Below are 12,329 nucleotides of genomic sequence, written 5' to 3'. Positions count from 1 at the left end.
TACCTTTCTGATTTATCATTTTTTATTAAGATAATGATTTTCCTTATTGGAATTACTATGGAGAATAGGCATTAAGTCCCAGTGAAGTAATGTGATTCCTCAGCTATGCTAGGAAAAGGATGCCTTGTTGCTTCTGTAGGCAGGTAGCTATAAGAATTGACAAGACCTGGACTGTGGTTGTGCCAAAACTAAGAAGGGAAAGACAGACTTTTTGCCACTCCGGTCAGGGTCATTACTCAAGCCAGCTGTATTCTGCTTGCCTGTATCTTTGTGGGTATGTGGGCAAAAACCCCAAAGGGAGTAGAGTATTTCTTGGGACTTCACTTATTGGTCAACCAAACAATGTGATTGGCAAAATTCCTCCTCCTTGACTGTTTTTGGAACTTTGTGACCTTTGGGACAAACCACTGTTTAATAAGATAACCAGAAGGATTGGTACTTAATTTACCATTTGACAATAGCCAGATCTTTTATAGTACTTCTGTTTAAAAGTCTTGTTTCATGACCTAATGTTAGGATTTGGTCTCAGTGTACATAATCACATAAAAAGTTCTTCAAGTAGATGCTATTTGTAGAATATTTAAGTGATTTAGTATGTAAGAGTCTCTCCTTCCTGTACTGTATCCCACGTTTATTGTAGGGCTCGTCTGCTGATCGGAGTCAGTGGAGAGAACCAACCAGAACCTCTGATGGCTTGTGCTCACTTTACGAGGCAGCATTATGTCTCTTTGAAGAGGTATGTAATCATCTTTTTCAATAAAAATTACTTTGTAGTAAAATGCTGTACCATGTATTTATTCCTTAAAAACAAACCATTTGATCTCTGCAAAGGCTGCGAAAGAAAGTTGTATCAGAGATTGTTTCTAGAGAGTGGAACTGGGTGTTTAAGGCCTGGAGTGGGAAGGAGACATATTTTTCTTTTTTCCACATTTTTATCAGTGCATTATAAGTGCACATAATGGTGGGATTAATTGTTACATATTCACATATGCACACAATATAACTTACCAATATCATTCTCTAGTATTTCTCCTTTCCCTTCCCACTTCCCTCCCCCTGGTTCCTTTCTTTCAAGGAGATATACTCTTTAATGTATTTCCTTTTATTTATTTTGAATTTTTGATCATATACCAGAAACTTTATTTTTTATATTTTTTTAAGCATGGGGGATTGAACCTAGGGCCTTGCACATGTGAAGGGCCTTGCACATGCTAAGCAAGCACTCTACCCGCCCCCCATACTTTCTTGTTACCCATTTTCAATTTGATGAATTGGTCTTCTATAATCCTTCACACCTGACCAATTAACTTCATTTAAAAAATATTATGGGGCTGGGGTTGTGGCTCAGTGGTAGAGTACTTGCCTAGCATATGTGAGGCACTAGATTCAATCTTTAGCACTACATAAAAGTAAGTAAATAAAGATATTGTGTTCATGTACAACTAAAAATATTAAAAATATATCATTATGAACTCATAGATTTAAACTGATTTGAATTTTAGTTTAGTGAATTATTATCTATAGTAAAGGTCATATTACTTCATTTTAGCTAATAGTCTCTTCAGGGTGTTATCTCCTCAAGGTTGTTCCCAAGTTATTTTTCCATAAGGCTAATAATCTTTGATAGTTTCCTTGCTATCCAATGTGGCACATTATTCTTGGCTCATCATGTATATTTTTTAACCCTAATTCATCAGCTTGCTTGCTTGCTTTTGTTCTCAAAACAAAAATGCAACAACCCCTGGTTTCTTTTATTGGGAAATATGATTTCAATACCACAATCAGGATGCTAGAGATGCTCACTGCTAATAAAAGCTGATCTTATTGTCTCTAGGCTTTTATAGTAGACAGAGCTAGGAAGCATGTGTGTGGGTACTTAAAGCCAAAATGTGGGTTTATACTGACACTTTTGAATTCAGGGCTATAGAAGTTTTATTTAACCTTTTCTATACTACATTTATATCTTCTTTCCATCTACTGAGACTGCTGATTCTTAAGGTTAAAAGGATGTTAGAGTTTAGAATATCCTGTAATTACTTGTTTGTTTTAGCCATGTTATGCATGTGGATGCAAGTGCATGGCGCGTACACACAAACACACACACACACACACACACACATAGAGGGAGAATGAGTCCTAAAATAACAAGATAGATACAACTGCTGTATGATTATTGAGAACATTTTTATGCTCCTTGTTTTTTATAGTTGTATTATAAAAATTATAGAGTATAGTCTCTAATATTTGTATTCAGTTTTTTTCTTTAGGAATTCCAGTTATCTGTATATTAGATCTTTGCCTAACTTGTCTTCTTGAATATTTTCAATTTCTTTTTTATTTCTAAAATCTCTCTCTCTCTCTCTCTCTCTCTCTCTCTCTCTTCTGGTACTGAGGATTGAACTCAAGGCCTCATGCATGCTGGGCAAGGGCCCTACCTCTTAACTTTATCCCCAACCCCAAATATCTTCCTTTTCATCTTTCATTACTCATAGGAAATAGTGTACAATGTATGCTTGGATTTTTTTCTATTTTAGTTTTCATTTCTGAAATTAAAAAAAAAATTCTTTCTTGAGTTATGTCACTTAATATTTGAGTATTTGTAATTCAGATTTGTGTTTTTTCTTTCATATCTTGTTTGCATTTTTCTAATCCCTTTTAACTGGTTTTGAATTAGATTACATTTTGTTCTGTTTATTGGGCAACTCTTGCTGTGCTTTTGTTATAGGGATTCTTCTTTTCCCTTTCTTTCTTATAATAACTTCATATCGGATTTGGACTCAGTACTTTCCTGTTTATTTTTATGCGAAATTTAGTTTTCTTGAACTTTCTGAATGGTTTGGGATTCACTGTAGCCTTTCTGACATCTTCATAGACACTCTTTTTCTGTTGTTTCTACATGGGTTAAAAGGGGTGGGGGCGGTTTTCCCAACTTCTTGATCCCCTCAACTTTTATCTTCCCCTTCTCCTTCTTTCATCTCTTTCTATCTTTTGATTCCACTGCTCGTAGTCTCTCCTTGGTTTAGGGGGTTTTGTCCTGGAAGGGAGTCCTGGCTTATTAATTTTTCAAGTTCACAAGAGTTAAGATTATTTCCTCAAAACTCATCACAGAGCCCTAATAGTTAGTTGCTGACAGAAAGTGCAGAACTCTTTCCAGTTGTAGATGCTGTTCTGAAATGGGCTTATTACTCTTTCTTTTTATGTCTTTTTAAAAATTTTATACAGGGGATTGAACCCAGGGGCTTAACCACTGAGCCAAATCCCCAACCCTTTTAGAGATAGGTTCTTTCTAAATTGCTGTAGGGCCTCGCTAAGTTGCTGAGGCTGGCTTTGAACTCGAGATCCTCCTGTCCCAGCCTCCCAAGCTACTGGGATTACAAACATGTGGCCCATCCCCAGTGGTTTATTACCCTTTCTAATGAGAATCTGATTGGCTGTTTGGGGTTCCTCCTGTTCTAAGGTCTATTAGACACTCCATTACTTCCTCCTGCACAGATACTGTTACTAAGTAGATGGCCTGGCCCCACCTACTTTTATTTTGGGGTTGTTAGGGCTACTTTGTCATTTGTTATGAATATTAAATATGAACTTGGGATTTTTTTTGGGTAGTGATTTGGCATGTTTAAAAAACTGTGCTGATGCTGTTACTTGTCATCTTGCTATCTTTACAGAATCCTATGCATTCCCCTCACATCCAGTTTATTTTTAAAAAATGCATTTTAAAGCCCTAAGAGGTTGTTTTGTTTTGTGGTCTTGAGAATTGAACCTAGGGCTTCAATCATTCAGGCAAGTTCCCTACCACTGAGCTACATCCTTGGCCCCTATGTGTATGTTTTTTTTTTCTTCTTCAGCCCCTTCCTTCCTTCCTTCCTTCCTCCCCCGCCCCCCCCCCGCCCCCCATCGGGGAGGGCTGTGATTTGCCCTCTCTTACAATAAGGGATCTTTAACAATTCTAACCCTCCTGGTCCCACCATCTTTCTTATGTCTTTAGAAAAATTTCAGATCCTTTTTTTTTTTTTTTTAGAGAGAGAGAGAGAATTATTTTTTAATATTTATTTTTTTTAGTTTTCGGCGGACACAACATCTTTGTTTGTATGTGGTGCTGAGGATCGAACCTGGGCCGCACGCATGCCAGGCTAGCATGAGCCACATCCCCAGCCCCAAATTTCAGATCTTTTAATAGGGACTGGCAGTTTTCACTTGCACATAGTTTGTATGTCTTCAGAACTGCACTCATGTTCACTGTAAAATATTTGCTAGACATACATATTATTCTGTTGTTTTGCATTGTATTTAAAGGTTCTAATTAAAACTATTCTCTCTGCTCCCATTTAATGTGGTAGAAAATGAATATATTGACTATTTAAGATTTATCTTTAATTGTTTTGCTTTATTATGCAAAAAAAAACCCCCCAAAAGACAGACAACAAATTGACAGTAGCTTTAGTCAGTCAGTATTTTAATTATATTGAGTTCATATATGTCAATAAAAACCCTGTAAGCCTTAATAGATAAGGGATAAAATTTAGTTCACTTCACAAAATGTGGTGAACAAATAGATGGAAAAAACTTTAGCTCTGCTGATAATAAAGAAATATGAAGTTAAAATAATGGCATACTTCTTTTACCCTTATTAAATTTGTAAAAAAAGTTTAAAAGCTTAACCCATTATTGGTATAAATGCAGTGAGACTGTTACTCTCACATAGACTCATTCCTTGGTTAGGGCAACCAGAATGGCCACCTTGAATCCTTTACTTTTGGTGAGGAGCCTAGATTTAATAAAAAACATTGTGAATGACAACTGACTTTTACCATTACATTCAACACAAATGGCAAATAAATTACTTTTATTTCACATATATTTATATATGTGTGTGTTGAATTGTTCTGGGCCTTCACTATTTTTAGGGCAGCCCTTATTTTATACATTGCTAGTAACATAATATTATAGCACCATTTTAGAAAGCAGTTTGGTATAATATGTTTCAAAAATCATAAGATTGCTGTCTTTTTTTCTTTTTACATATTGTATCTCATTTCTGAGGTTCTCTACTAAAGAAGTATTTAAAAATATAATAACAACTATATTTTTAAAAACTACCTGTATAACAATGAGTAGAAAGAATCTAAATGTCCTATCAAAGGAAAGTGGTAAAGTAAATTGTGATTTTTACACTGGCTATAATATTATCTATTCATTCATAAAGATGATGTTGACATGAAAATTTTGCATGAGACCTTTGTATCTTTTGTCACTTTTATACTTCTGCTCATGGCTGTATTGACTGTTAAAGAATATGTATATGAAAATTTTTGGAATGACATAAATAAAAATAATTTTGTATTAAGGTAATAAAATTATCAATGGTAGTTTTTATCTGCTTTGTTTTTTGACTTTGTTTTTTCATAATGTTGTTGTATGCAACAATAAAATTTTGTTTAAAAAGGCTTGATTGTATTTCTCCCTCTTCCCCTTTTTGCCTCCTTCATTTTTTGTCTCCTTTATTAATATCTTTTAGTGATTTCTTCTGTGAGAGTAAATATTCTAGCTATCTATGTTTAAGACTGGTTGTATTTTTAGATTTGAGCCGATGAGGGCATGAGAAGGAAAGGCAAAGTAATTTCAATATATAAAAATATGTAGACTTGAATGAGAAGTTATATTCCATTTATATATGATGTGTCAAAATGCATTCTGTCATGTATAACTAATTAGAAAAAATTAAAAAAAAATTAAATAAAAATGTCTAGACTAAAAATGGTCTGATTATTTTTTGCATATATTTTTTTAATTTTAATAGGTTTGTAGAATGGCTTCTGATTACTCAAGAACATGTGCTAGCCCAGATAGCATTCAGACTGGTGATGCTCCTATTGTCTCTGAAACCTGTGAGGTTTATGTTTGGGGGAGCAACAGCAGCCATCAGTTGGTAGAAGGCACACAGGAGAAAATATTACAACCCAAACTGGCTCCTAGTTTCTCTGATGCTCAGACTGTAAGTTCTGTATATACCTTACAAATTGGTAGATGATGGAGTATATATTCATACTTACTTGCTTTAAATAATGTTAAGAACATATATTGAATGAAAAGTTTTGGTTGGTTCTTGTCTGTGTTTTTATATCACACTTCTTGAATTTTTCATTATAAAAGAAAAATGCATTTTTAAAATCTCATATCTCTGACAACATTCCTGGTTTCAAAAAATTAAATTTGAATCTGGATTTTTAAAAATCCTCAGTAATAGGAACAGATTTTACCATAATATTCAACATAAATGGAAAATAGACTAAATAAAAACTAGAATTTTCCCTTTCCCAGATTTTTGCTATTTCATTTTCTTGTTAGGATCACTTTCTTTTTTTTTTTTTTACATTTGTAGAACATTCTTATTATTTTCATTAAAATATGCTTTCCGCCCCCCCACAAATGGGTTTTTTGTGTGGTTCTTGTCATAATGAATTCTAAGGAACTTATAGGAAAATTTTATTTTCTTTCCAAAATTATGGGGGGCTAAAACATTTTACTTTGTTGTTTCATTCAATGATGATCTAATAGATAATCCAGAAAAATCTATATCTATAAATTTGTACATGAATTTGAGCTCAGTGATGTAGACTGTATGAAAATACCATTAATGCTTTCTTAATTTCTATTTACTACCTTGATCTCTTTGAAGAGTCATATTCTGCTTTAAATACTTCCTTTGAGCCTCTTTGATAAAACAACCTTAAATTTTTTACTTGATTTTCACAGAAGCATTTTATATTTGTGATTCTGTTGTTCATTTATAGATTGAAGCTGGACAGTATTGCACTTTTGTCATTTCTACGGATGGTTCTGTCAGAGCTTGTGGTAAAGGCAGCTATGGGAGACTCGGGCTTGGAGATTCCAATAATCAGTCTACTTTAAAAAAGTTAACGTTTGAGCCTCACAGGTCCATTAAAAAGGTCTCATCTTCTAAAGGATCTGATGGTCACACTTTAGCTTTTACAACAGAAGGAGAAGTCTTCAGTTGGGGAGATGGTGATTATGGAAAACTGGGACATGGAAATAGTTCAACACAGAAATATCCCAAACTTATTCAGGGACCTCTGCAAGGAAAGGTATGTGATATCTTTCTGGATTTGAAAGTAATTAGATATAGTGGTATTATTGTTGATAATATTTTTCAGAGTTTGATGTATTCTTTATGAAGTTGCCTGCCCCTCTTTCTCTTGGCTTAAATTTTGTGTGTCTGCTTTATAGTTTACACAGTACTTTTACATACATCATCATCATCATTATTATTAATTTGAGGTACTGGGAATTGAACCCAGGGCATCATGCATGATAAGCAAGCATTCTACCATTGAGCTTTATCTCCAGCCTCAATTTTAATTCTTTATAAATGTTTATTTTATTTTATCATTGTTTTGAGTTGAGGACTTGCTATTTGTCCAAGATAGCCTTTAACTTCTGGACTTGAACTGTCTTCCTATTTCAGCCTCCAAAGTAGCCTGAACTATAAGCATGTACCACTATGCCTGGCTCAGTTTTAATTCTTGTATTCTCATAAGACTAATTCTTATTCTTATGAGGTAGTTTCCCCTATTTGCCAGATTGGGAAACTAAGAATCATTAATTAAACAAATATTTACTACCTTCCAAGTGGCAGGCAGGGTTATAGGCATTAGATATATAGCAGTGAATAAGAGAAGAAAAGGTCTCTGCTTTCATAGAACTGTAATTTTCAGGGTAGAGATAAATAAAATAATATAAAATACTTTCAGATAATATTAAAGAAGAAAACTGAGGAGTGTAACAGAGACTAACTTGGACTAGTTGTGATATTAGATAATGGGGACAGGGATAATCTTGGAGGAGGTGGCATTTTAGCAGGCTTAAATAAGGAAGCATTTAGAGTGGTTCAATAATTACCTAGAATTTCACACAAATAATTGGCACCATTAGAAACTGAACATAGATCCCCTTTTTTTAAAAAAAATATTTTTTAGTTGTAGTTGTTAATGGACCTTTATTTTATTTATTTACTTTTATGTGGTGCTGAGGATTTAACCCAGTGCCTCCTACAGGCTAAGCAAGTGCTCCACCACTGAGCCACAACCACAGCTGTGTAGATTCCCTCTTTTTATATCTCTTTAAAGAAAACAGATGAACTTATATTCACTTAAATGATTACATTCTTTCCGTGAAAGTTTTCTTAAATCAAAAGATCTTTGTAAGTTTTAATTTTACACCAGCTTTACAAATATCACACTTTTCCTTCATGAGAGACTATGAAATGAATAAATAACTTGCAGTATTATAACTTACTGATCAACCCAAAGGCAGTGGGCCTCAAAACATTCTACTTTGAAAGCCTCAGAGGATACTTGTTAAATGTTGAATATGAAGCAATAAAGAACTTTAGATAAATATGATTTGAAATTGTATTTTTCTGGTCTGATACTTACTTTCTTCCTTGATTTCATTTCTTTACTTTATTCCTTTGAATTTTCTGGATTTTTTTTTATTCTTGTTTTTTGTGATTCTAGGCAGTAAACCCAGGGTCTCGCCCATGCTAGGCAAGCACTCTACCACTGAGCTATATCCCCAGCCGTTTATATTCCTTTGACTGCCACATTTTTTAAAATATTTTTTTAGTTGTCAGTGGGCCTTTATTTTATTTACTGATACATGGTGTTGAGAATTGAACCCAGTGCCTCATACATGCTAGGCAAGTGCCCTGCCACTGAGCCACAACCCCAGCCCAAATGCCCCATTTTTATAATGGAAACATTACCAATTAAAAACAGCATCGTATGAGCATCATGAAGGAAAATTGTCACAACATTTAAAATTAAATTTTGCAGATAAAAATTTCAAAACTTCCCAGCTTAGTATTATTGCTCAGTGTTTTTAATTGAACCTCAAATTTGAATTTTATAAAGTGAGTTCTAATTTTTGGAGGTTAAAAAGATGTGGAGCAGCCAGATATGGAAGCACATGCATATAATCCACACGGCTAGGAAGGCTGAGGCAGGAGGATCACAAGTTTAAGGCCAGAAACTTAGTGAGACCCTGTCTCAAAAAAAAAAAAGGGAATGGAGATGTGGTTCAGTGGTTGAACTCTCCTGGGTTCAGTCCTTGGTGTTAAAAAGAAAGATATGTCAGGAGTTAATTATAAATTATAAGTTAACATACTGCTTTTGCTCTTTCTTATTGGTAATAGTTAATGCCTTTGTGAAAGTTATCCTTATCATGTAATGACTTTTTCTTGATAAACCAGGACTAGAGGTTTTATATTTGAAAAATTGTCATCCATTGTTTCATGGGTGTTACCCTCTTTCCAACTTTGAATAAAGACTTGATTGGTGAGATTGTATTCCTGCAGGTGATTAGACTCATCTTCAGGGCCCCTGCTAGCCTTTGCAGTTACTTTTTGTGACTTGACAGCTTAGTCAATCACCCTTATCCTGAGTACAGCCTTCACATCTGTACATGGCAATTCCTGGTTGAATTGTAAATATTAATATCTCTAAATTGTCTGTTTATGGGATTAAAAACAGATAGTTTTAGCATCTGTGTGCTAATCAAATTCACTGTGTGCATTGTAGGTAGTTGTTTGTGTGTCAGCTGGATACAGACATAGTGCGGCTGTCACAGAGGATGGAGAATTATATACATGGGGTGAAGGAGACTTTGGAAGATTAGGTAAGATATTTTTTAAAAATTGAAGTTATATTATCACAGAAAACCAGAAATGATTATGATTATTGGGAAACAGTAAGAGAGAGTAGTTTTGGTTTTTTTTAGACACCATTGGGGATCAAACCAAGGGCTTTTTGTATGCCAGGCAAGGTGCGTTACCACTGAGCCACATCACCAACCAGGAGAATAGACTTAATAGGCCATTAATTTTGTTAGTCATTACACTCAGAGGAAGATAATCTTATAGATAATACCTAGATTATTGTACTTATATTTAAAATGTAATTAAATCTAGGAAGAACTTACCTATTAAGACCTGGCACCGTGGGATTTTAGGGATAAGAAACATACTATCATGATGATGAAATTTATAATCTACTACACAGTGAAAATAAATTGACATGAGCATGGTACAAGACAGAATAATGTTAGTACTAAGATAGGAGTATAGATAAATGTTCTAATGATTCATTGAAGTGCTTGTATGCACCAGTTTGGGAGTAACCTGGAAGACTGGTTGAGATGATGTTAGAAGTGATTCTGTTTTTTATATTTATTTGCACTTAAAAATAGCTTGTAATTTTTATTCTACTTTTGAAGTGATGGCTTAGACAAAAAGAGTTAATATTATTTCTTTGTTGTTTGTGTTTTACCCAAGGTCATGGTGACAGTAATAGCCGTAACATTCCAACATTAGTAAAAGACATTAGCAATGTAGGAGAGGTTTCTTGTGGCAGTTCACATACTATTGCTTTATCTAAAGATGGAAGAACTGTATGGTCTTTTGGAGGAGGAGACAATGGTATGTAAAAAATTATTTATGGATAGCTTTGGCCTTTTATTTCTTTTTTTTTCCCCAGGTATACATGCCTGGTGTAGAAAAACACACAATGCAGATGAGTATATAAATAAAAATTAAAATAAACTGTGCTTCTACTAATGGTACTTTTAACATTATTAATGGTTTGGTAGACCGATTTAAAATATATATGTATATAAACATGTTTATAAACATATTTACATATATTCCCTGCATAGATGTTTTTCATACACCAAAGTAGACCTGTGTGTATTCCATAGATAGATTATAATCTGGTGGTTTTTATATAACAGTATTTTATGAATATATTTTCTACAGCACTTTAACTTTATATCATTTTTAAAAAAGACTCAAAGTATTCTTTCATGTGTCTGTATTATGATTTATAAAACCAGTTTCCCGTTACTGAGTATGTAGATGGCTTTCAAATTTTTCAGTATTAAATACAACATTGCATCAAATGACCAAATCTTTGTTTATAACTACCAGAAGTGTGATTGCTCACTTGCCCATATCTCTTAACAAGAGTATGTATAAAAATTAAGATAGTTTAAAAGTTAATTTCTGTAATGAAATGGTATCATTTAATTGTATTTCTTTGATATCTAGTGAGATTGCATTTTTATTTTGGGCATTTATTTTCCTTTTACAGTGGTTTGCCAATTTTTCTATTTCATGAGTTATTGAATATTTTTTAAGTTTTAAATTACATGAATATACATTTTTTGTCTATAACCAATGTATTATGCCAGAGAAATAAAGAAAAATAATTTTTCTGTTTCTATAAAGTGATTTTAATTGTTTGACATTCAAAACAAAAGGTTATTAGTTGTTTGTTGTTAACTTTCTCTCAAAATAAATGCTCCTTTTTTGTGTGAGAGAAGTACTGGGTACTGAACCCAGGGGTGCTTTACCACTGAGCTAAACCCTGACTCCTTTTTATTTTGAGACAGGGTCTCCCTAAGTTGTCGAGATTGACCTAGAATTTGCAATCCTCTTGCCTTTGCCTCCTGAGTCTCTGGGATTATAGGTGTATGCCACCATGCTCTGCAAAAAATGCTCACTTGTTAACATCTTCTGCTATTAGAAAACATAGCTTCCCACATCTATCAAGTTAGCAATGAAAAGATTAGAGCGCTTTATCAACCTTAGTACTTAGAAAAAGAATGGAAGCTCTTTAAACATTGAATTCTTTAACTTGAATGTAATTGTTTTTATAGGCAAACTTGGCCATGGTGATACCAACAGAGTGTATAAACCAAAAGTTATTGAAGCTTTACAAGGAATGTTTATTCGTAAAGTTTGTGCTGGGAGCCAATCTTCACTTTCTTTGACATCAACAGGGCAGGTAGGACTATGGAATGAACATAAAAGAGAGTATTTCAGAGGACTAGGTAACTAAAATGTAACAATTGTATTTAAATTTCAAAATTAAAAGATAAGTTTTTAGATAACATACGAAAATGAAATATTTTTCCTTTTTGAAGTAGAGAATCTAAGAAGGAACTAGGTTTTCTTTCTCTTTTTCTCTCTTGGGTTTTTATTTTTTTTATTTTTTTGGTACTGGGAATTGAACCCAGGAGTGCTTTACGACCATGCTACGCCCCCACTCCTTTTTATTTTTAATTTTGAGACATGATCTTGAAAGTTCCTGAGGGCCTCATTAAGTGAGGCTAGCCTCAAACTTGTCATCCTCTTGCCTCAGCCTTTTTTTTTTTTTTTTTTTTTGGTACCAAGTATTGAACCCAGAGCCACATCCCTAGCCATTTTATGTGTGTGTGTGTGTGTGTGTGTGTGTGTGTGTGTATTTGTAGAT

General features: G+C 33.8%; 1 protein-coding gene across 1 annotated transcript in view; it reads left to right on the top strand.

Annotated features, from left to right (window-relative positions):
• Herc1 (HECT and RLD domain containing E3 ubiquitin protein ligase family member 1) overlaps nt 1-12,329 on the top strand; it is a 191,842-nt gene that overhangs the window by 52,597 nt on the left and 126,916 nt on the right. Inside the window, exons 3-8 of the mRNA XM_026384846.2 lie at nt 641-736; nt 5,801-5,995; nt 6,795-7,106; nt 9,600-9,696; nt 10,352-10,495; nt 11,734-11,861. Coding sequence (XP_026240631.2) covers nt 641-736; nt 5,801-5,995; nt 6,795-7,106; nt 9,600-9,696; nt 10,352-10,495; nt 11,734-11,861 — 972 coding nt within the window. The remainder of the gene's footprint in view (nt 1-640; nt 737-5,800; nt 5,996-6,794; nt 7,107-9,599; nt 9,697-10,351; nt 10,496-11,733; nt 11,862-12,329) is intronic.

The sequence above is a fragment of the Urocitellus parryii genome, chromosome 6 (genome assembly GCF_045843805.1).
Source record: "Urocitellus parryii isolate mUroPar1 chromosome 6, mUroPar1.hap1, whole genome shotgun sequence".
Lineage (NCBI taxonomy): Eukaryota > Metazoa > Chordata > Mammalia > Rodentia > Sciuridae > Urocitellus > Urocitellus parryii.
Note: the sequence above shows the minus strand (reverse complement) of the source record. Positions and strands in the feature narration are given on the sequence as shown.